Source organism: Neodiprion fabricii, chromosome 5, assembly GCF_021155785.1.
Source record: "Neodiprion fabricii isolate iyNeoFabr1 chromosome 5, iyNeoFabr1.1, whole genome shotgun sequence".
NCBI lineage: Eukaryota > Metazoa > Arthropoda > Insecta > Hymenoptera > Diprionidae > Neodiprion > Neodiprion fabricii.
In genome coordinates this window covers 16505702-16532205 of record NC_060243.1, presented here as the reverse complement: position 1 = coordinate 16532205, position 26504 = coordinate 16505702, and the positions used below count along the sequence as shown (strand labels likewise).

The following is a 26504-nucleotide window of genomic DNA, read 5'->3' as shown; positions in this document are numbered from 1 at the left end:
TTACATTTGTATAATAAAAAATCCACCCACGTGTAACCATAAATTCCTCGGGACAATCAAACGACGCGATCTAAATTCAACGCCAGCCGATCCGAATGTATTATAGGATCAGTCATGTACGTGATTCGCGATTCATTTGATTGATAAGAATCATAATACGTATGAAAATTCCAGCAGATCGACAAACGGTCGCACGGAGACTATTAAGAAACGTGATTGAGCTGCTTGTATTAGAGGTTTGAAACCGTCTCAAAATCGCGATTAATTCTTACCGTTCGCTTCATCTCCTTCGATTTATTGGGATGAAATTAAAACGCTCTTCAGAGTTTTCCGTGAAATTCACCGCTCGAACGCCGGCAGATAGGCAATCCACGCTACACTTTATGTCTTCAGATATTGAAAATGCAGTTTCGGTTGTTTATCCGTAGACGTTGAGCAGAGAGTTTTACGGTAAACTCTCAGGGTACGTGTCCGTTTATAAGGACTCCGATATTTCAACGAGAAATATTCTGTGATTTTCGATGCCGCGGATTAAGAATCTGAAACAAGATTTGAAAAATTCGAGATGGCGCATCCAATATGGCGGATGTTTTGAATTTGATTGATTACGGTCCAAAAACTCTACGAAGGAGTTTTCGGAGTCGCTGAATACGAAAGTGTTATCGGATTTTGAAAATTCAAGATGGTCGTTCCAATATGGCGGACGTTTCAAATTTTATCGAACCTGGTCTCACAACTCTATGCAGTGGTTTTCGGAGCCGCTGAATACGAATCTGAAATCACATTTAAGAAATTCAAGATGGCGCATTCAATACGGTGCACGAAAATTTTTAATTCGATTGAATCCAGTCAAAAAACTCTATGCAGAGGTTTTCGGAGTCGCTGATTGGATTCGCCATACTGAATTTTCAAAATATAATTTCAGATTCGTAATCAGCGAACCCGAAAACTTCAAGACAGTTTTTTTTCTCCGGATTCCATGAAATTTGAAACTTTCGTCCGCCATCTTGAATTTTCTGAATCCGAATTCAAGTTCGTAATCAGTGACTTTAAAAATTACAATCTGTGTAAAACATGAGGGGTAACTTTCTCGGAAATAAATTGTTCCTTCAATTTACACAATGTTCTTCAATCAATCTTCTTCTAGCAATAACGATTACTCTCGAGTATTGTAAACTCGTTGGTATACTATCAGAAATCGCGAGAAACCTCAGAGAAATATGTTTTCAAACTTCTCTGAGTACAGAAAAAATTGTAAAAAATAAGTGGTAAGAATATACTTACCAGTATGACTCAAAGGGTAAAAATCTCGTCGAAGAATAAAAAGAGCCTTATCATTCATCCGAATGGCGCAGCGACTATACGGCATGTTTGCCAAGAGATCGTCATTAGTATAATGCCTGCCATGCGTTGTAAGTGTTGTGCGCGCACACCGTAATACAAATGCCCCGTGCTTAACACAACGTGAAAGCGGTGACAGTGTTAATTGGCTCCCGCCCGTTTTCCGAAAGGGTCGGTAATTAAAAATACGCTCGTAAAGTTTAGAGGAGTCGTTAATTGCTCGTGAGCAAACCGAACGACGCTCCGCAGGCACAAGGCTCTTGTGTATCCTGAACAAGGCGAGACGCGACGTTCGTGCCAGTGGGTAAACAATCATTATTTATTCGCGGTAGAGACGTATCTGCATAATACAAGGAAGGCATGTGCATCATTCGCCTGTACGTATCGGTGATCAATAATCATCACTGCATCATCTCGCGTTCGGCGAGCCTGTTGCGCAACGAATTAACAAACAAGCTACACCATTGTGCAGTAAAATGTGTCGTACCTGCGATGCGGGCATATCAGCGATTCCTAATCTGACCGGTACTTTGCCGAGTTATTAGACGTTGTTTATTATTCATAATATGCAGTCGACTGGTCGACTATAAAAATTCAGCCTGCAATGCGAAACGGGTATATCTATGTATAAATATATCTGTTGTTGTGAAATGAACATTTTTTTTTCTTTTTTTTTACACTTCCCACTGCATAGATACTCGTATGCTTGATGATAGTTGACGCTGGTTATACAAATAGCGAACAAAACATACCAGGTTTTATGAATTCTCGCGTAGGCATGCTGCGAAAAAATATACATATATATAATTGCATTACTGACGTACCTATATTTATAATACTGATGCAATTATTCTCGTTTACTTTTTGCCTTGGCTGTGGTTTATACAGCAATTTATACCGACTGGACGTCCTCATAGAACTGTGTAAGAATATTGCAAAAATGTTATTACATGTAACTTTTCGAATCGTTTCTTTTTTTCCTCTTTAACCTGATAGTGAGAATAAAAATGTCAACGTTGATACTTTTATTATATTCATAATAACTATATCTTGAAACTGACGGGACAAAGTTTAATTTTAAAAGTATTCTTCATTTTATTTTTTTCATTTCGGAACTAAAATTCGTGCTTTCGTAAATCTTTCCGCCATTTTCCTATCGAAATATCTTGAACTTCCAAGGTGATGGAAAAATACAGACAAATCCATCGTATTCAGCGTACCAAAACAATATTTGACACTTTCTCACAAAGATTTTCTTAACCACTGTAATATATAGTATGATATTATTTCTTTTCTGCGGACTATTTCTTACAATTCGGATTCATTAAAATCGATGGATCTGTGTATTTACATTTCACGCATCGAAAGTTGCACATAATATGTTCATGAATTAAAAACAATACCGATGTACGTCGCCAATTACAATAATACAAAACCACAGATTTAACTCTAAAATATGTTTTCATGCATTCAGCCAAAACATTCAAATAAACTACAATTTGTTTACAATAATTACCTTACTGAGCGGGGAATGGATGTGTTTGTACGACTACGACGCTTTGTCGGCGAATGGATTAGCCAACGGCCACTTCAAGCTTTATACAGGTTAGTTTTTTCCCACTCTGAAATGCTAAAAATTTTCGACATATTTATAAGGTGTTATTTTTTGATTTCACTTATTTTTATGACGCCAATAAAATATATTTATCAATTATCCATTAGAGATAAATTGTAGTGGTCAGCGAACCGTGAACTAGTTGTAGATAAAATATCGCGGAAAATTATGTGCAGATCGAGTTCACAATCTAAACGTACGTGACGTAATAATTAACAGCATATTTGCTCGATTCAACCGGCAACCGATTTGGTCCGACTAGAGTTGAAGTCGTCGAAACTTGAATCCAATGATATTATTTCAATGGTAACTTGATCTATTAAATATTATTTTTTACCAACAGATTCACTTTAATCGAATCGACTGTTCGAATAATCAGCTACATGCAATGGAAAATTTTTTCCAGTAGTAACAAATATCAGTTTATTTCATTAAAAATTCAATCGACGACGAAAGATATTCGTACTTCATTCTACAAATTTACATTATTTGATTAAATAAACTTTGGTGTGAATTGTTCGGTGTTGTACAAAAGAAACACTCCGATCTGATTTCGATGAAAAATGTGAAAAATCAAAACTATTTCCGATCATCTGTGATAACGGGACTTGGTCAGGTGAATCAGAAAATGAAATGAATTATTAACCGACTAATTTGTCTAAAAAAATAATACATGATAAGACTTTTAGAATTCCTTGGTGGTTGACATTTCGCCGACGTGAATACAATTTGCTTCTCTGATAACGAATGCAACAGGTACAGGTATTTATGGCCGCGCGATATCTTATCCAGCTAGTTCATGTTGCTGCAATTATGTTGCTACACTGTCTATGCAAAAGACCCCCTTATGCAACTCATAAATTATTCCAGAACAGGAATTTCATCTGACCTATAAACAGCTTTAACGTGTTCAATGATGCGGAGGTGGGCGCCGGTTAGATCCATATCTACCCGCGACATTTTACATTTATCGGCCCTGATGAAGACTAGCCGAGCTTGCAGCAACAGGTATTCGAGCTTTCAGGATAGCACCAATTTTTCCCCTCATCAGATCGGTTACACGACTCTGGACTTAGGGATACATTAAGTTTGCCGACTCCTAACGATAAGGTGACAAAGGTCAAATATCACAGATCTTCAGTTATAATTCTGCACCATCGATCATTCATGATTCTTTCACACTTTTAATGGTAAATAAGTGAAACTTATTGGATCAAAAGTAGCATTCGGCTGAAGAATAACTAGTCAAAAACTTTTTCGATATCACAGGTTTCCCTGGTCTAGTACAGACATTTTATGAAATAAATCGTGTACGTACAGTTGCATTAACTAAAACAGGCAGAAATCAACAAAAACCGATTCTCTGATTATATTGCATGCAAATTATGCGTTCATTCTGTTTTTCGATTCTTCCCTCGTAGAAAGAAAACTAGTGGTGTACGATTTAGCCGGCCAAGACAGTTAACTGCGCTGAATCAGCTGAAAGTTAGTTGGCTAAAATAATTAGCCAGCGAAAGTTAGCTAAGGAGCTAATTTTATCCGGCTTAACCAAAAAATATACAAAATGAACCAAAAAACGAATTTTTCATCTTTCAGATTCGAACTTGAAACTGGAATAAGTTTTATTATATTCACTTTACAGAATTATTTTCATCCAATTGACCGGGGTGCCTAAAAAGTTGATCAATCAATAATAATCAGTTAAGCTACGAATAAAAATGAACGTCCGTCAAATCGTGATACTTGTCTGAGTTGATTTTTCAAAGTCTCTTACTAAGATTCGCATATTTTCAAATAATTTGATACGTACTGTTTCCAAACTGTAGTTAGATTATTGTTCAGTATATTATAATATTGAAATCGGATTCGCTCAAAACTTCTGTAATTATAAGCAACAAACGCCTATTTATGTAATATTTCACTCAGAAATTGGGATCTAAAAGGTGAAAAATTAATTTGCTCGTTGATTTTATGCATTTTTATCTTTGACCAATTAAAGTGTTCTGATTAGATATTTTTGGCCGGTTAAACCCGTTAACCGATTAACTTTTTTGGCCTGCTAATTACTTTAGCCAGCCGAGTTAATAACTTTCAGCTAATTATCCAATTTAACTCTCTTGACCGGCTAAATCGTACAGCACTAAAAAACACTCTCAACTTGGGTGGATATTCTTACCCCCAGCTTATAGACAATGCTAAATTCTCATAAGAAAAAAGTTGAGGATACGAATTTACACCCAAGATGAGATTTTTTCTTTGATCGTTTGTCTCTTCGACGTGCGAAATTGGTAATCATCGAACAGAGTATTACCAGTAGAATCGGAACTCCTGCCACATCACTGCAGAATTTCATTGTGTCCATTAACCAAATCGGTAAAGCTTGGAATTCAGGATACGTTTTCCGCGCACGCGCGCAATGTTAGAAAATTCTATGAAACGTACTTCCAAATGAAAGAGACTTTTTACCCAATGCCAAGTATAACAGGCACCCGGTTAATTCATGATCGTACCCAAAAATGGAATAGAAGTAAGGAAACACCTGATTGCCGGACAGTTGACAGGCGATATTATCGAGATTGCACAATAAATCGGTTACGTGGAGCGGCTCTGCCGGTTCGAGACCATGCGACATGATAATCGCATAACGCGAACGGAGCTTCGATCCAATTGGAGTGGTCGGTTCTTCATTAATAACACAGGGCCGTGATTGATGGCAATGCAGTAGCCGCCAGCCCGGAATACAATATCTCATTGCTCCGCGGACTGGCGCTCGAACATGATCATCATCAATAGTCACCTGCCAGATTAACGGGGTTGTTGCTCTCTCGCTAATTGTAACCCACTGATCCCGAAGACTCGATCCTATCCTATCACCCGAACCTATCGACATGCTCCAATTGATTTACAAACCCTATTAGTTATTCGAACAACATTGATCAATCCTCGCATGTATATATCGGCTTGTTCTTCTGGTGAATAGGTTCGAGCCTGTGCCTGCAGGTTGATTTTCCGGCTTTGATAAGTCAGAGTGGAGTCTCTGATGAAAAAGAGTCTGGACAATCGACGCTTTGCTTTTTCATTGGTTCCTTGAAACTGGTCGATAGATGGCGTAAAAGTATGCAATTATCAAGATGCATGAGAATTATCGGAGTACATATATAACAAACATTCTTTGTTAAATACAATAATACAAGATGTATTTTTAAGAGGTTCTTCGGATAACAAAATCAGTCCGAAACAGTGCATTCTATGACGAGTGCCAACATAACCTAAAATAGCATTCTGACAACTGGCGGCGTCACTTGTGCGAAACTGATCCGGTCAAAAAGTTACGATGACGATTCTTTGATTATTATTTTTCCAAGACTGAAATTTCTTGGCGAATCATTTAAATGAGTACAAGCTATTCACTTTCGCACAAAACCTACAGTGGTAGAAAATTTTTTTACAGTAGATCGGTGGCACTTGGGAGACAATTTCTCAAACCTTTGAAAATTGATATCACGTGAAATACGGAAGTTTATCGCCTTTCGACTGAGAATATCAACACGAAATCAATGGCTACACATCGCGCGGATAAGCAGAGGAATTTACTTACTCAAATCGGGTCATGAAACTCGGCCACATCAAGTGATGAGTTAAAATGATGTTGTAACCATAACCTGCAAAAGTCATCTCACAGTCACCAATAAAAAGCTTACCGAGCTTTTCTTGACTACATATATGTTCGACCTCTGCTTAACTCCACAAGCCACATCCGATGGCTGAATCTTGATGTGATTAGGCTGCACGAAAATGCGTCGAAACTTGCGCATCCGCGATTGGAATCTCAATTTGCCAAGTTTCACCGTGCCATGTGGATATTACGCACTTCGTGAGGTTATACATACTAATTACCACCTTGTAAAGCATATTTTCAACTTTCCATAACAGTTCGGAGTTAAATATCGTCGATTGACCGGACTTTATTTTCCAGCTCTTCCTCACTGAAAAAGTTAGCAGGAATACTCCTCCTCAAGATTCTAGGCATCGTCCGATCAGGGTAAAACTTTATACGGCCGAGTGCGCGACGGCGTTTCCATGTGAAATCGGGTAAAGATGACAGTCGGATAGCCGTAGGCGGTGCGGGCTGCGTTTGATTGCATTAGTTGTGCCGAGGAGGACACGTGTTCCCACGGATATACCGAACGAAGCTACAACCTAGTCGAGTTGGCGCACGTAGAGGTGGACTCGGACGGATAGGATTGGATATGTGGTATTGTGTATTCCCACCGCGCACCGTCGCTTCGGAGGCCTGCATGTCCTCTTAAATACGACCGTTCTATGTAAGCGAGATAAACGCGACCCCTATAAACGACCGTCGCGACTCGCGAACGCGGAAAATAGAGAGATTTCGAAAGGGAGAAAGTGGGCATCTCGCGATAAATCGAAGACCACTCGTGATGCATCCTTATGAACCGCAAATTGACAGTATATTGCGCAGGTGTCGTCCCACTCGGGACTCGCACTATTCATCTGATAATCATCGCATGCACCTGCACCTAGTCGCCAGTTATCCGCATATCAAGCTTTCCAACCTCCGACTTTTCCTCGCGTGGTCGTCGATTTTTCTACAGGACACAATCATCCGGCAAGACGAAGAACTTCTTTTCGTACTTCTGCAATACCGTACCGCGACACCTTATTGATTTGGACATTGTTGAGGTTTGAGGTAGAATGTGAGAAAAATTTCGGTGTAGACTTTTATTGACTGTAATTTGGTGTTGATTTAAAACTGCCTGACGCCAATTCAACACTATTTGATATCTTATTTCCCAAATTGTTCTTCATTAGTCCACACCGGCCAATTTTCCCCCCCAACCTTTTCACAGTGAAGCATGATGTGTATTTTGTAATGTTTTTTGCAAACTTCAAGAACATTCTTTAATGGATACGAGAAGTGGACAAAATCATTGTGTTAGGAATATTTAAAGCAAACTGCTGACTTCTAATCATAATCTTAAGCCATTTCACACAGGTAGACGATTTGTATATCTATATTTATTAATCATGTAGATATTTTTGTCATTATTAATACAGGTGTGTCGATAATCGAACCACTAAATAACAACTCTCAATGTCCCAAGACCGGTGTAAGGCATCTTTTTTAATTTGCGTAGATAATCGACGTTTCAAGTATATGACGAGCAATCCTGCGATAAAAATTTATCATCGCGCGGCAGAAGATATTTATGATTTTGCAGTAAAAATCTGTTAATTGAAAAAGAATGCTGTTCAATATCTAATTCCCCACAACAAGATATAGTCGTTAAAATACGTCCATTAACTGGTCTTTAAACTTATAATGAATATGTAAGTATCTGTACGTGACTCGAACACCTTTTTTTTCCCCAATATCCAACGAGTTATCCTTCCAGCTCTGCTAAAAGAACTCGCCTCACGATTGGCTCACCCGAATCTTTCAATACAAATTTTTCCTGCCTCTGTTGTATATCTTTTGAGCAGATTCTTAGAAGTAAATATGCAAAAGAAGCCCTAACAAAATGTGATCGAATCCAGTTTCTGTACCCGATTCTGTGCTTCAACGTAAGAACAGATCATTTGGAAACTCACAACCCGTTGATCGTCCGAGATGATGAAAACCTCATAAATATTGTTACTGTGACCAAAAGTACGACGCAGGTGAAAATGACCCCCGTAAATTAAAACGTTCAAGCGTTATTCCGCCGAAATGGTTTTTCGATGATTTATTTCTTTTCAAACCAATTTCTTGCAAATCAACCAAGCGCAGTGATGAATTAGGTTATATCTGTAAAATAAAAAAAAAAAAAAACCACTGGTTTGTACTTGTTTTCTCTTATTTATAATAATTTCGCTCGAACAACATCTGCCATATTAACCGTAGTCTCATCATGTCACGCGGTTATAGATGCAAAACGTTAAAAGCGATCATTATCGTCGTTTCGATACTTTCAAGAGGAACTTGTTCAGCGTTTTACTCGAGAAGAAGTTCGTTTTTTGTTTCTTACGGGTCCCGCATGATACCGCGTGTAGAAATTTATCATCTAAACGTTGATATACTCTACGCCCGATGACCACTCTCGGTAATACCATGACGGTGGCGATGGTGTCCGGTGATATTATCGGAACCAGTTAATCATAGGAGTCCCCGGTGCCTGGTAATATTCCAGAGTAGCGGCAATTACTTATTTATCGACGCATCTTTTTCTCCTCGTCTAGCGTACCTACTTTCGTCTATTTTCATCCACTCGGCTGTACGCATTTGCATCCCGTACGTACGTTTGATTAAACACTCCATAACACAAATGCGTATTTCATCCTGACTTGATCACTGCTGAGCGTGGCCGTGGCTATTAGTCGGGGCAGCGCAGACAGACTTTATAACGTCGGTAATAAACCGAACAACGCACCAAAAATACACATCCAAAGAAAATTTTAATTCATAGACGATCATGGCCGCTCATTATTGCTGCCGTTACTTTTCTGAGGCGCCATTTACTCTTATTTACTCCGCTGCACGACGAGACGCATCGAGAAATGGGAATCGGTTGCGACTATTTCTATGTCAGGATCAGAAGTTAGAAGTCTCGTCGGAATTTATACTTCTTCTACAGCAATATAACGCTCTGCCATAATCAGAATAGAATTATATAATAGTGGAAAATGTCGGTAATCATCTGAATCATGTGAAAAAAGTGCCTGAGGTCACCCTGAAAGTACTCCTTAACCCTAAAATCACGTCCTGATGTGTCATACCGCTTCAAGATTTTTACCCGACATGATCAATTTATCTCTTCACTATATATGCGAGAAAGCTAATCGTAAATGGCGAAGGCTGATGTGATTTCAACAATGGTAATCATTCCTGTCACTAGATATTACCGGGACTTGAAAATCAACTGCGCATGCGCCGAATAATTCAATCTCATTGGTCGGCGAAATCTTCCCGCAGCGATGATCTTGTCTGCGATGCAGGCGGGCCAACGTACGCAAAATGTGTACGTTTGAATTTTCAAAGAGCGTAAGTATTAAATTCCAACCGTTCTTTGAAGAATCAACTTTCCGACCCACTAACAAATGCTTCCCAAACCTTTTAGAGTCACTGCCTCGATTATTTGAGATTCTAACCTCGAAAATTCGTATCAACTACATCGCCGGCAGAAACAGTTTGACAGCTGAAAATTCGTGAAAACACGAATAGCCGATAAAACACGCGCATGCGCAGTGGATTTTCAAGTTTCAAGAGATTGTCCTGGTATATCTTGTAGCAAACTACGATGTCTCCTGTCGAAACTGGAACATAAATTGTTGATGGGACAGGCAAATTGAGTGGTGGAACTTACAACATTTCAGTTGTGAGTTTACAACGGACTGGCGTAATAGCGACGTCAGAAGAATTATTACCAGTTTCACCGCATCTTGCAGTAAACAATTACACAATTGAATTTACAAATCGTAGATAAAGGATTGGCAGCTAATACATCAGTGTCATTCACTTCTCCGTCATACCGCGAGTGTAATAGTTTTCCGAACCATTAGCGGAGAAAATTTTTCATAATACCCATGTTTCAAGTTGAGGAATAAAATTCTTCTTCCGTCTTGATACAGCCGTAATATTGCTGCGCGATGAAGATATTCACGTACTTTACTGACCATGTAATCTGAGAAATGGCACAAAATTACACTACATACGCCAGGGCGGCGTTACGGGCGAGTTTAGAGTCACTTACAGATGTTGAACGTGAATCACATGCCTATTCACCGTAAACTCAAACCGGACCCATCGAGCAGCTGCGCTACGTCCAAGGTGCGCGTATGACTTACACGTTTTACAACTCCCCCGTCGGTTTCAAGGTGTAAAAGCAGGCACAGGACTCGGTTATTCGTTTCCTTCTAGATTTTTTTCTGCCTCACAACTTGCGGTGTTATTACCTTATCACGTACCTGTTTGACCGTGAACGAGGGAATTACGAATAGCGCGAGCACGGTTCTAAAAAGTACGAGTCACCCGATGCCTCAGAATAACGAACCGCCGTCTACTCCATATAGTCGATAACGATAGTACGGAAAAAAAAATCAAGATCCCCGACAAGTTTATGAATATTGGAGTTTCAGTACGGTCAAAAGATAATGAGGTATCATTTTTCTTTTAAAGCTGTTTCTCATTTTTTATTTTTTTTTTTTTTTTTTGTACTCTTGTTCATACCTACGTGCAACCGATTTCAGCGTTTTACCTTCCTTGGCTTATAATTACAAGACTTTCAGCTGAAATTTACTAACCTTATTATGGATATTTTATAATCCACTTGTCGGGTGGAGACTTGAATTTCAAATAATTGAAATCGCATGACACGAATGATCAGTGTGAGACAAACATTCTTGCAAGTATATACCCTTCTTTTTCGGTAACAAACTTCTACATGTCTGATGTGATCATCAAATAGTTACATCGTATTTATTTCGTTCGATAAACTACAAGAACACGATGGCTGGAAAAAAGATGGTCGATGCAAGAAAATAAATAGCAGTAGGCGAACGGTAGCAGTGTGAACCCATTGAAATAGCACAAAAATTTCAGCCCCCTTTCCCCCTCGTTATAAAACTGGCGGGTCCTTGAAGCTCGACCCTCCGCCACTTGATCCCTGCAACAGCAGAGGAATGGCCATTGGCGAAGACGCTTTACAGCGGACATGCACGAAGCTACGATCAATGATGATCCGACTGGGGATGAATACACCGGACTTGAACTCCTTTATGGCTTCTAAGTTACGTGGAAACTGAAATTACACGACGAGTTTGCAGTCAAGTTGTGCGAGATCAAATTTCTGCCGCGAAATTATGTTGTTATCACAAATCGTCACAAATTCATGTTCCGACGATATGGATTTTTTTTCTCTCCACAGGCTGTTTTGTACAAGTTTGGTTAATAATTTGCAAAGGAAACTTTTTCATTAATATCATTGCGATATAGTCGAACATCGAAATTTCATCAAATTTATATGTTCTCCAGCTATTATGATTTTTTTATATAACCGAGAAAAAAAAAATACCAAAATTGTAAATGAGAGCTTGGACGTCAATTTTTTAGTTTAGATTGCTTTGAAATGTTTAAACATTTCGTTCGATTTCGAATTTTTGGTGATAATAATTATATTCCAAAAATTCGCTGGAGCAGTTATCTTAGCTTCTAGCAAGTTTGATATTACTGTTTTTTTTTTATTAAAATTAATTTCATTTCAATCTTGAAAGATCGAGCATGTGACAATTATTAACGTGATGAAAGAATCTAGGTACTAATGTATGATCTTAGTACTTTTATTTATTCATTTTTTCTCAATCTTCTAACAAGAAAAGCAGAAAAGCATTTATCCCCTACTCACCAACCTCTTCAAGCAAAATAAAATAAAATAAGATTGCACACAAGCAAACTGTTTTCAAATTCAGCGGTAACAGTAATATTAAAAAAAAAAAAAAAATTTGTCTCCAATCGTATATAAAAATATCGGTAAAACATCCCACATACAATATCTCAGCCAAATATAAGCTCTTAATATTGATATTTCAAGATTCCCATTTAATTTTATTCATTTTTCATTTAAATAACACGTAAAAGAAAATCGAAAAATTCTTGAATTTTTTTTTCATCAACGGCTTGATTTATAAACTATCTAATTACAGGTTCCTATAGAAAATTTCACGCTGTATACAAAAGTATTGAGATAGAATTTTCCTAACTCTAACCAATTAAGAGATATTCAAGATAACTCAGTGTTTGTAGGCGAAAATCTCTTTAGCGATTAAAGTTAGGAAAATTCTATCTCAATACTTTTGTATAGAGCGTGAAATTTTCTATAAGAATCTGTATTAAATAGTTTATAAGTCAAGCCGTTTACGAAAAATAAAAAAATAAAGTTCTACCGAAACTTTGATCCGCGTTTGGTAAGAAAATAATTTTTTTCTATCACTGTGACGAAGAAACGAACTACCAGATTGTAAATACTGTATTAATTAAGTTACCAAAGTGATAAAACGGTTGCTTTTTTGAGAACGTTCATCAGATTTGTGTTAAATAAGTGTTCCGTACTTAAACCTCAACGTGGATCCACCGTCTCGAATGTTTACAACGACGTCTCGCAATGAAATTATTCTAACAACGTGGCGTGATGTCAAATGAATCTATCCACCGGATGCGTAGCTGGCATAGCTGCAACGGGTATCATTTGCGATCTCGGAGCATCGGGACAAGTCTTTCAAATACGCGATTATGAGGTAGGAGACTCGCGAAGGCCACACGCGGCAATAGAAAACTTGCAAGGCACGTCACGCACACGCGTAGGTAAATTATTATAGAAGCGGGCACGTTCGTGTGCCTCGACATTCCGTCTTTCATGCCACGGCAATCTGGCTGGCGATCAGTAACTCGGAATAGATAATACCGGGCTGATAGATCGCGGTGAGGTAATAAATTATAAACGATAATTAATAAGTATCTCCTATGTGTCTTGTGGACGTCGCAGAATCCGCCGAGTGTAATATATAATTGAGAAACACGGCGCGTTTTCTATTCCTCGAAGATTGCGGAAAAGATGCTGCTGCACGAGTGCAGGAAATGGGAAATCCTCCGTCACTCTGCCCCTCTTGCTGCTGCAATATATATATACACCTCTGTAATCTTAATCGACGTGGGATTTATTAACAGTGTGTCCCTGATGCCGCTGCAACAGTTACTGCAAAATTGCTCCGCAATTAGAGGCCGCTGCAACTAAGTGTAAAACTGGTTACAAACACACTCGTCGTGTAATCTGCCTGCAGGCTTCCGGGCTCGGAACACCTGCAAATTGCTACGCAGGTTTAATCGAGGTTTTACTTTGCATTTTCCTTTTTCCTCTTCTTCGTGGCTCTGACCTTTTTATTATTCCTCATTACCTTTATCACTTCTGGATATAAATGTAAATTATACCAAAAGGTTCCGATCGGGTTTTAAACTCGATGAAGTTCCTGTAAAATCCATAACACGAGATTGGTGATAAATTGTTTACAATCACGGTGGTAAATTAGGCTTGTATCAGTATCCTTTTAATGGCAAGTGCACAACTTAGTTCAGAGACATATATTTTAGCGTCGATTCATTATGTCTTTTTTAAACGTTGCAATCCAAGTTTGTGATTGGTTGTAAGAATTCTGGAACAGGAGAGGAACGATGGAATAGAATCGGTATGAGAAAGTTATGTTTGTATATATTGTTCGCGGAAGTTACTGAAAAGAAAATGCAACTCAATCTTATTGTTAGAGAAATACTAATTTTCGGATTGAAAGCCTCGACATGAATCTTGTTCGTTTTTACTTGCTGTGAGTATATTCTCTCTGATCGCTGTTTTCATAACCTCAAAATTCATAATCGGCATAAGTACTCTTCATGCTTACATCGTGTTCCTGTTCGTTTGTATTAAAATCGGGAAGAACGATTAAATAGAGTCTAATATTTTGCTCGTTGAATATCTTTTGACTCAATTCGTTATGAAACAGGGTCCAAAATTAGTCCAATACAAAATTTTAGATACAGTCGAATCCTTGGCAGCGAATCCGCCAAGCGACCGAGAATTCAGAAGAGGAACGATGGATTAGATTAGATAACAAGACAGCGTATGAATGCGATGTGTTTATAGAATTCTGTGGTTTATTAGAACTTGATTATATCTGAATATTAATTCACTCGTTAGTTCCCCACCTAAAATCCTTTGATATGTACTTCTCTTTTTCAATTGAGTAGTGCATGCAAAGGAATTTGAATTTTTACAATAATTACGTGACTGTGATTCAACTACACCACGTATTCTACACAGTTTTATGCTACAGTTAACGATAATATATCCAGAAAGCATGTTGCTTTCAAGTTCAGAAGACCACTGTAGCTATTTTATTTGTTTCAAGGAATTTTCGAACACGTAATTATCATCTGGTGTTTTTTTTTTTTTTTTTTATCGAGTACTGATTGCCTAATTCTTATTCCGATGGAAATTGCCGAGAGCAAATATACCAAAATTGGAATAAATGCAAACTTCCAATTCGATTACTCATTCGGATTCCAGACGGATTTACGTTTTATTATGAAGTAAATTAGTCGTTGATAATAACTCAATTTTGTCCAAAGCGCAATTCTACAATGTATGAAGACACTACAGGCTATCACTTTGTCATCGTTACTAAATTAGGTTGACAATGAGATATCGATGACCTGCATCTGGCCTCGTGTTATCTACCCTAATGTGAAAAATGTTCAAACACACTTGATCCTCCTCGACGATTCAATTCGATTTCGATTAAACATCTCCCGTTGGATAAGTAGGCCGAAGTGTTCAACCGATAAGTGATAATCAAGACCATTCAGCGTAAATCTTGACCCGTCGGCCTCGCCGCTACTGTGCAGATATCGCACTCCTACGTCACCCATCGTCCATGGGCAAAAAGAGACCATTACACGTACTATGAGAGATAGCGATCGTTAATACAGCCTGGGCGGATGGACAAACGGATGGACGGATGGGTGCGACCGTAAACGGCAGAATGCAGATGCAGAATGCGATTCGAGCGAGGCACGGCTGTGGGACTAGTGGCGGGGACCAACTGGTACTGTTTGTTTATTTCTCCCGGAGCTCGAGTGGTTGTGGGTAATAAGAAACTGCGCGAGGCGAGTCGGCCGGGAAATGATAATCCAAACAAAAGAGATAGATTCCTGGCTAGCGATTCCTTTATTTGTCCAGCCGGTCATAACGTTTCTCCTTTAACACTCGTGTAGGTAGGCAATGCTCAGCCTCGGGGTCGCAACACTGTCTCCGCGTATATCTACATGACCATAAGTGCTTAGAAACATGCGCAGAAAGAATTCTTTCCCCATGCGCAAAGACGCGAGCAGCGCTCGCTGATATCGGGACGCGTTGGCTTGGCTGACTAGCCTGCGCGCACAGTTGCGCACGCAACGCTGCGCATGGTAAACCTGCTACTTGGGCTTACGGAGTCGCGGAATGTCGGCGAAAATACGCAAAAATTTGTAACTTGTCGACTAGCGACCTCTTCTACCGTTGAGAAATATTTGGTTTGTTGCAAGTCACTAGAAAGTTGTAGCAAATTTCGTTCCGAAACGGTTAACCTCTTTCAGTCACAATGGGATGCTCGCCGTTCCACCTCAAAAATTTCCATGTTCTAGCCTTATTACAGTTTATTCACAACTTCAGATGGTTTTTCTTACTTTGTGTAACCCCCAAAACCCGCGAATAACATGTTTTGGCTTAAATCATCATATTTTGATAGTTTTTTAGATTTTACGTCCGCTACCTTGGATTTAGAAACCGCCAATTCCGATTTCAGATTCGTGATCAGCGATCCCAAATTAGCAAAAATCAGGCCAAAATATTGACTTGAAAAATGTGCGACTAATATGGTTAAGCATTGTTTGTATCACATGAAAACGTGATGCGAATAGTTAACTATTCATTTGTCTAACTAAGTTTTTTTTTGTTTACCTCAACGTTTTATCTGTTGGTTTAGTTAATTACATTTTTTTTAGTCAAGTGGGGCCTTAACGTTCAATTTATTGTTGCACCAACATGAAAGTATTACAATATTGACAGCAAAGTATAGTATCGCATACTCGGGTTGCAGCTACAGAATATAATTTTATTTTGTATCCTTGACTGCATTTTTCGATTAGGGTAAAAATTAAAATAGTCAAGGACTACATGGTAACATCATAAACATTTTTCACGAACTCGTCCGCTATTTTACTTGAATTCCAAAGAATTTTTCCAACTTGGTAAGTTTGTAGCAGTGGCTCAAAATATTTTGTGACATCTGGTTCACGTTTTCAAATTTGGCTTATTGCCTCTGATGATGGATGAAATGTTTAAGAATGTTACAATGAGAGAAAAAAAGAACAAAAAATATCAGGTAGTAAAAATTATCGTTTCAATGAATTTTCTGTCATGATTGGAACGGTCTTACAAAGTTGATTCTTCTTTGCGTCAACATTTTGAGGTAAGACATGCACATTTGGAAACTTGTCCTAACGGTTTCGAAGGATTTGCTACCGCGCGCTTCTTCGTAGTCTAATGAATCAGACGTGATCACTTTCGACCCAATGTTTTATTCAGTCGTAGATAACAGTACAAAATTCTTGTGTGTAGTCAACAAAACAATAAACCTTGCAGTAAAAAAATAACAAAACAATTTGCAGTCTTTATAAATCGAATTTGAAAAAATTATGGACAACGAAAAGCTCAAGTGTGCATGTGCACAGTGTGTAGTGGACTTCTGTGAAACATGGAAAACTTTATATATTTCGAACTAAGAAAAAGTGTTTTGCCATTTATTTATTGTTTATCGTTTTTTTAAGCTTATCGTTTTGTTGACTTCACACAAGAACTTTGTAATTTGTACTACACACTCGTGAAGCTGTCCACAGTTGACATAAAGCACCACGTATAAAAGAAAAAATTTTTCTTTCACGAGAGTGATTTCATATATTGCGTTTAGCTGCAAGATTCATAGATTTTTTTGGCACGTGTATAGATTCCGTAGAAAAGGGTTCGGAACAAAAATGATTTGGGGTTTGCAATGAAAGTTTAAAAAAGTGGGTCAGATAACACGGGAAAATGAACCCTGTAAAACAGAAGATATAATGAATTCACAATTTGACACCTGGGCCGTTACTTGTTGACATGAAACATTGGAATGTTATTTTTTACCTTTACCGCGATTCAAAAAATTCGTGCCAGTCTGATTGAAACTAATTTTGCGCTTCGCAATAAACATGCGTTATTGATTCTTTCCGCAATTCCTTCTGACGTTGAGTTATTAGATCAAGTCTCAGGTGTGTGTTGCTAGTGTTAAAATTCGCGTGATTTATCCAATGTAAAATAATTTTGTATTCTTGCACCGCCGTCCAGGCGCTAAATTATTATCATTTAGTCTTAAAATCAAACACTTACATCAATGCACGATTTTATTAATTTTTTCTTACAGTATCGAAATTGCGGATTTATTTGGATATTTAATTACAACTCGGTGCCTGTGTGCAATAAAAAATTGCAGAAGCGTGCGTAGACGAAACAATTACATGAATTTTATTACACACCTGGACGATAAATCATTTAGGTAAAAAAAAAAAATATATAGACGCCAGTTATAATGATGAACTCATTATTGCGAGATGTTAAGTACAAAAACTGTTGAACACTGATTTGCGAATCTTTATTATTAGTAAAGTTGGAATTGGCGCCTTTAGTACAGAAATTCTGAAATTCAATTAATAACGCTACGTTAACAAATTAAATCCAAATGCTCTTAAACATATTTCTTTATTACTGACTTCACGTAGATGGGCTGCTCGATAAAATCTGAAATTAATCGCTCATGATTGATAATTGCGACCAAATAAAACGGTAAATCAAATTTGGTCCGCTGTTAGGCTGTTTGCTTCACTTTATCCAATCATAAAGGCAATTTTGTCCAATAAATTATTCTTTCATCGTCGTCACGAATCTTATTTCCGGATAGATTAGCATGTAATAATTTAATCTGTAACTTTTCCACTCACATTTCCATCTGATCCTATCCAACAATCTGGACAGAATTACACGGAAAAAAAAATTCAGCTCGTGGAACTAAATATTAGATAGTTACTCGTAAACAGTTCGTCGAACTAAACGTTCTGTTATTGGAAGAGCACTGCATGGTTCGTATAACTGACTGTTAGTCAGCTGTCATAGCTGTACGTTGTTCAGCTCTCTCAGCTGAACAGCTTCGTTCGAAGAGCTAGACCAGAATTTTTCGGCTCCGCTCACAGCGCTTGTTATTAAATAGTACAATTATATTGCTATTAGTATTATTTTTCATCATTATTATCATTATTTATTCAGTGTCATTTACATATTTGAATGGACTATTCAAACAATTATCTATCAACTGTATTTAAATCATACTCATGAAATTTGAAGGTTATGAAATATGTCAACGCGCCAGAGCACAGCGCAACTTACAGCTCTTAGAGCAAAACCATTCAGCTGTGAGAGCTGAACAACTTGCAGCTATCGGAGCTGACTAATATATAGTTGCTGTAACTACAAGATAGACCGTAGAGTGCGTATAGTTACCGGAGCTGTAGAATACAGCTCGCCGAACAGAATTTTTTTTTCCGTGATAGTTATCGATTTTATCGCCTTCGCCTGACAAACATTTTCATCGAATTTACCGAGCTCCGCAGAATTGTTCTGCTGTATCAATTATTCCTGTACGTTTTTTTAACTTGGAGTGAAAGTTGCAAAATTCGTTTGAAAGAACCCTTCCTATACAATCATCGAATGTAAGAAATATTTAAACTTATCCCAGCAGTATCGGATGCTTAGTTCACGTTAGCGCCGTACGATTTAGCCGTTCAAGACAGTTAACTGCGCTGAACTAGCTGAAAGTTAGCTGGCTAAAACAATTAGCCGGTCAAAGTTAGCTAATCAGCTAATTCTAACCGGCTAAACCTAAAGATATACAAAATAAACCAGCAAATGAATTTTTCGTCTTTCAGATTCGAACTTGAAACTGGAATAGGTTTTATTATATTCACTTTACCGAATTATTGTCATTCAATTGTCCGGGGTGCCTGAAAGGTTGATCAATTAATAATAATCAGCTAAGCTAAGAATAAAAATTAACGTCCGTCATATCGCGATACTTGTCTAGGTTTTCAATTTTTCAAAGTCACTTACTAAGCTCCGCATATTCTCGAATAATTTGATACGTATTATTTCCAAACTGTAGTCAGTATATTATTCACTAACATCAAAATTGTATTCGCTGAAAAATTTCTTCAATTGTAAATAAAAATCGTCTATTTATGTAATATTTTAGTTATAAATTCGTATCCGAGAAGTAAAAAATTAATTTGTTTGTTAATTTTATGCATTCTTATGTTTGGTCAATTAAAATGTTCTGATTAAATATTTTTCGTCGGTTAAGCCGGTTAACCGATTAACTATTTTGGTCGGCTAATTATTTTAGCCAGCCAAGTAATAACTTTCAGCTAATTAGCCGAGTTAAGCGTCTTGACCAGTAAAGCCGGCGAAATCGTACAGCAGTAGTTCATGTAGCAACATTTTTTCCGTACATATCTTTGATATACCTATTTATTTATTTATTTACGTAGATTGCTGATGCGTCTTTTGTCATTACTGACCACGTGTTTCGGCGTGAGTAATAAATACTTGCCAATTTCATTCTCTCTCTCTCTCTCTCTCTCTCTTATCCACTTATAATGTGATTATGCTAATGGTGCGACCCCGTCGTATTCTGATGCAGCCCTGCAAGATTACTATCAATAATAGTAATTGAAGTAGCAGCTCATCCATCTTTCTTAGTAGCTTGAGGGGAGACTCCGATGAAATTTCGATAATATCGAGTTTTTCGTTTTTGAAATGACTAAGAAAGATGTGATTAAAAATTCCAACAAAATGATCCGTGCATCAAACATCGAATCCAGTGTTAGGTCATATCGAAAATTAGTAATGTCAAGCCCGTCGATGAATAATTGTAATTAAAATTTTCCCCAGTTTTCAACTGAAAAACAGTCCAATTTTCGATACAGAAAATCAATTATCGTAAGTTTATATGCACATTTTTCTCTGCATGTGTATCAAATATAGAATTTTGCAAAGGTGAGATACCTCCAATCAGTTCCAGTATCGCATCCCGTCATTTTTTATCAGTTACTGTAAAAGCTCAAAACTGTAACGATGAAACGTTGAACTTTTTTCAGTCTTAAATCAGAAATCTGTAATTGACTTTCAGGTGAAATGAGGTCGGACACTTTGCCTCAACATTGGAAAACCAATAAAATAAAAATAACTCTGAAATCAAGAAACCGATCGGCTTTGCCTAGGATGGAATCAGAGTGAATTCTGAATATTTCGCGAACCGTTACCGATTCACGATTTCCAGCGCACGAATAAAGTTGATCTCGCGATTAGTGTAGTCGGAAAAGCACGGATAAGTATCGCATTTATCTACCTTGTATTGTACGTAGACACAAGCGGTAAAGAAAGCCCCGAGACACCCGCAATCCCCGATGGATTTCAAGTGCTAAATTGAGTTCGTTCGAGTTTTATTCCCTGCTTCACAGGGTTGTTATTGCCGCGAACTACGCGGGCGGCGTTCTATTGCCAATTTGTATACGCTTTTCAAGACGAATCGGAATCCGCGGAAACTGCACCCCCTTACATGTATTATACAGATATATTACGACTTGAGAACGGTTGCAACATGAGAGCGTATGCTTCGAAATCGTCGATCGAACGATGAAACCGAGGCTCGAGAGTTTTTCGAATGTCGGTGAGTCAGGGATCACTAATTTTTTTTCATCGTATTCACGCATTCGTAATCTGCGAAGACTTTTCGCGACGTGGAAGAAACAGAATTACAGTGAAATTGTAAACCACAGCCTGAAATAAAATGGTTAAAATTTGATGGATTACTTCGATTTCATTCAGCGATGAATTACTTTGTTGGGAAAACTATTTACGGTGTTGCTTCGTGGTTTCGAGAATATATCGTTCGTTATTTTGGCGAGAAAACTTGTTCTTCAATGTCCAACTGATTGAAAGACACTGTTTTTATCGCGTTGCAGGTGTCGATGAATATTCAATTTTTCAATATTGCACGGATATTCATTTGGTTAAAAAACGGCGATGGTAAATTTCATGTTGAGAAAAAAAATCTGTTACGGTTAATTTATGAAAACGAGGTTTTCTAACAAAATATAATCCATCGTCGAGGAAAATCGAATGATTCTACTCTATTTTTACGTGTTTTGATGCGTTCTAAAACGAAAAGTCGATATCTTAGATCTTTTTAACAATTGCAATATAAATAATATTTATTTGATTATTAGAAAAATGTTTCTTAGCCAACGAATTAATAAAATTGATAAACTTTCGATAGTTAACCGTGATCCGTGATCTTATGTTTAATGCAATTTAATTTAAGGGTGAGAAATATTAAAATGGCCTCATCTTACATTCACTTTTAAGTACCTGACAAACGATGAAGAAATAAGCTACCGCATTACTGATAAGCGTTCGTAATTCCGCGAAAGATTGTTCATCTAGTCAGGCTGCAAACAAGGAGCGTGCAATTTACTTTTGGATTTTACCAGTCTGACCGGATATTTCTTGAGCGGTTCTTCATCGCAGCAAAATTACTTCCCGCAGCACACGTACGAAAACAATTTCACTCGAACTGTGTCGAATTTTTTGAAATTCAATAAACTTTTGCGTATTTCATGTACAGTTTCGCAAATTGTTATTTAATTCAACGTAATATCTTGTTCACCGGTTTTATGTAACACTAATAGATCAGTTTCTAGTTTCAGAAGTATGACTTATTGACTGTTGAATTGAAAAAATTTTTCGAATCAGATTATTTTAAGGAAAAATTCAGTTTTTTTTTTTTTTTTTATATTGAAAAAGCTGGTCTCTGTACATTTTCTGTAATCAATCGAAAAACTCGGATTACACTGAACAAATTTTCACTTCAGATTGAACGAAGAGATTTGTAAAGAATATTTGGATGTACGAAGTGAATCAAAAAATTTATATCCGGTCACCTTGACTCATACTATTTTTTTTTATACCAAACGCGCAGAGTATCCTTCCGATCAAAAAGAAACATTCTTATTCACGAAATACGTTCGATAATCTGAATTAAACGGTAAAAGAAAATTTCTCATTTGAAAAGTCAATGTATCAATTCCGTTATTGGAACACATTCATCTAATAGATGTTTTGTTTTCAATCTAAGGTATCATCAATTTCTTCTGCAATATACTAATAACTGATGTTAGAAATTTTGAAACTGTGTAGAGTGACACAAAATTCGAATAGTATTGTGAAAGTCTCCGAAATCCGTTCAAACAAGATTCCGAGTCACGATAAAAAGTATTAAGATCATGATTCCACAATCAGAATAGCTAAGACGTGAAATTTCGAAAAACCGATAAATATAATGGAATAAAAACTAAAAGTCGGCAGATTAATCGCGTTCTCATGTTCCCGATACCGTTAAATTATAATGTCACAATTTTGACAGCCTTAACCCTTACACTTGAATTATTTTCACGTATGAAAGGTCTCAGTCTCAACCTTATTTATTATATTATTTATTATAAAAAAAAAAAAAAATCGTACATACTTCGCGGATCCCGAAAAGCTTTTCTGAAATCTCTGATTACAGCTGACAAACCTGTGTTCCATTCAATTGTTACTATTTCACATTATCGTTACGTACATTCTAGAGATTTCAAATTGCCAACGGCTATTTTTGACGAGTGATTCATCAGAAGTGTAAAAATTGAATACTACGTCTGCAAAAAATGAAAGTTTCCAAGCTTACTCAATCGCACAATTTCGATTTCAGTTTCTTGCAAAATGAATATCACAGCTAATATCTATCGATCGGCCACATTCCGTAAAAACATTAAAATCGAATCAGCATCACCGGATTCTTATTACTTTGGCCGTTGCAAGTGTAAAACCTCATCTGAAATTGTTGAAATCTGAACCGTGTGCTCCAATTTTCTCTGATTCGGTGCTACTCGTACGTTGTTCCGTTAGTGTTCACATCCACTGGCCCGAATGACGTTGCTGAAGATTTATAAAATGATCGTTTCTCTTCAATAACATTTCTTTCCATCGACGCGACCCATTTGTTCTAAACAAGAATCTTCCAACGCTCTATCAATAAATAACCGATCATTTTTCCGCAGCTCCTGAAGGAGGCTGTTGCAGCGAGAGACGAGCAGCTCAACGAACTCAAGGCGCTCTTCGATCATCTCCAGGAGCACCGGAGTCTACGAGAATACGAAAGAACCGGCAACACTCGTCGGTGAGTAGAACCAAATAAAGGACAGTGAATTTGGGCGGTCCGCAGTGTCGCGATCCCCGATAAATCGTGATCAAAATCGTAGTTGTGTAAGTGGGATACACGTGCCCGATGTCGCCGAGATTTTCTCCGACTGCGAATCTCCTTGGAGATTTCCTCCAGGAGTACCAGCAGCAGCAGCAGCGGCGGCGGAAACCCGCAAGAAGAAGCCAAGAAGGAGAATCAATCGAAGCGATTGAAAATTGATTAGGAAGACGCGACCGCGTTTCCGTCTGTGTCTGATGTAGACTTCTCTCCCTGAACATCTGTGTGACTATCTGTGTTTCTCTGCCTACCTTTTTTCACCGAGGATAGACTGCCTCGTTCGAGGATTTCAGACGAGGGAAGCCCGACTCGGCTGGTAACTTAATTTCTCGTATTGCCTATAGCTTTTGTGCCAGCGACTCTCTCCTTGAACTCTATTTACCGATCGGTACAAATCGCACGTTAAACATGTCGGTTGATCGGTAGCCGATGTTCTCACATGTGGCACGCATGCGTACTGTATGTTTCGCACATTGTCGACCATTCTCTGTAATTGTCATGCTTCTATCTGTCGAAATTTCAAAACGCAAAATGCGTATTGTGATAAGGAAGTGTTGATCGTTTCTTGACGTTTATTCGCCCGGATAAATGCTTGAACACTTCTGCTAAGCAGAACAAAAAAGATCATCTTGAGGAGCCTGTTTTGTCATTCAATTCTATGCGGTGTCTCGATTCTATCTTGCAATGATCGATCAAATCCATCGTAGAACCTCGGCGGTTTGTACGTAATGGAAGTCGGTATGCGTACCATTGTCATCTTGCACATGTCTTTTCAAATGACAATCAATTATATGTACAATCATTATCAGTATAGCGTATTAGTGGAAGAAAATAAACAATCGTCATATCTTGCACGTTTACGTGCATAGCGATCGTACACACCATAGAATTGTAACAAATAATTAAGATTGTTGGTATGATTGAAAATATGTTCAAAGTGATCATGCAATTACTTCCGTTGCCCGATGCTTAAATTTCTTTTCGTTTTTGTTTTTTTTTGGGGGGGGGGGGATACGTATCATTTTTTAACGACATATTGTAAAAGACGATGGTCTTAAAATTCACCAAAATAAGCCGGTATATTTTAGTAGTCGCTTCAGAAATTCAGTATGACATGGTATTAGATTGGCACAAGAAACTATTGGACTGAAATAAAATGGAGTCAGATTGACATCAGGTGATATTAGAACCACATTAGACATTGTTCGATTGACATCGGATAGTGTGAGGTTGATATCAGATAATTTAAGACCGACATCGGAAAAATATTGATATCACATTGACATCAAATAGTGTTGGAGTGAAATCAATTAGCGTTGACTTGACATTGAATAACTGAAGATTGATATCACATAGTGTCAGATTGGCCTTGGCTGATCTTGGAATGACATCAGGTTGACATCAAATAACGTCAGATTGACATCAGATAGTGTTGAATCGACGCGAGATACCGTCGTATGGATATCGGGCAGCGTTAGATTGACACGTGGTATTTTTCTCCCAGTGTATAACCCTTGTACATCCAATGACAAGTGTCAAGCTTCTTCACAGTTCGAACAAAGTGTAAATTTCATAACATGCAACTCGCAGTCCATAAATGTACACATCACTCGCCGGGCGATTAATTTTCCGTCTAATACCGGCATATAATGATAATAATAACGATGGTTATCAGCCAGCCAGTGTTCACAAGGCGTGTAATATCCGTATGCCGTTAATTTGTAACTACCCATGGGTATATTATTTACAGCCGCAGCGTAAAATGCAATAATTATGCGTACGGTGCAGGTTACGGTTAGTTCAGGCTCTATCACCCTTTAGTTTAAGGATATAATAATTGCCAATTGGATCGAGCGTCCTTCCCCATCGCTCCGCGAACAAACCCCGCGAATACGCGCGCGTGTAAGTATATGTATATTCGTAGACATACCTTGTAGCGTATTAGTAGGTGCTTACGCTCCGCAGATTAGTGATCAACGGGGATAACCGGCCACGCAATTTGTGCGGCATATGGTCGCTGGCCGAGCTACCAGCTATATTTAACGTCTACAAGTTGCCGTGTCTGCGTATGGGAATTGGCGTGCACCGTGCGTCTAATCTTATTGCTACGGATGCGAAACCGTGGAGAATTTTAAGCCTCTGCTAAACTCGAAAACTAGGACCACGCCAAATTGGCTAACTTGTGAATTGCCATGCGTTTCCATGAAAACACTTTGGTTTGTGATCCGTCGTCCGTGTTGGCGACGAAGTATAATATCGAATTTGACATTTTTGGAGACGGTTTAAAAGGCAGTCTGACTTTAGTGGAATTTTTAAAGTTGTTCTTACAGATGTGCTGATGCGGTCTGCGCGATTCTGAATCTGGGATTGATGCTGCGGAATTAGAAATGGCCGGTGGAAAATCGTCAGCGGTTTTAACGAAATTACGATACGTTACGGTTTGTTGATTCGAGTTGCCGTACTATATCTATGGATTCTGGATCGCAAATATTTTATACCGAATTCAGAATCGTCGATAAACAAA

General features: G+C 38.0%; 1 protein-coding gene and 1 long non-coding RNA gene across 2 annotated transcripts in view; one reads left to right on the top strand and one right to left on the bottom strand.

Moving 5' to 3' along the window:
• Positions 1 to 26504, top strand: part of LOC124182706 (UPF0489 protein C5orf22 homolog) — an 801650-nt gene that overhangs the window by 567365 nt on the left and 207781 nt on the right. Inside the window, exon 6 of the mRNA XM_046570295.1 lies at positions 23781 to 23899. Coding sequence (XP_046426251.1) covers positions 23781 to 23899 — 119 coding nt within the window. The remainder of the gene's footprint in view (positions 1 to 23780; positions 23900 to 26504) is intronic.
• On the bottom strand, positions 1614 to 7111 carry LOC124182716. The gene is made up of 4 exons (XR_006870839.1): positions 6555 to 7111; positions 2858 to 2963; positions 2203 to 2260; positions 1614 to 2122 (listed from the first exon to the last, which is right to left on the bottom strand). It is a non-coding gene; the product is annotated as an uncharacterized LOC124182716 (long non-coding RNA).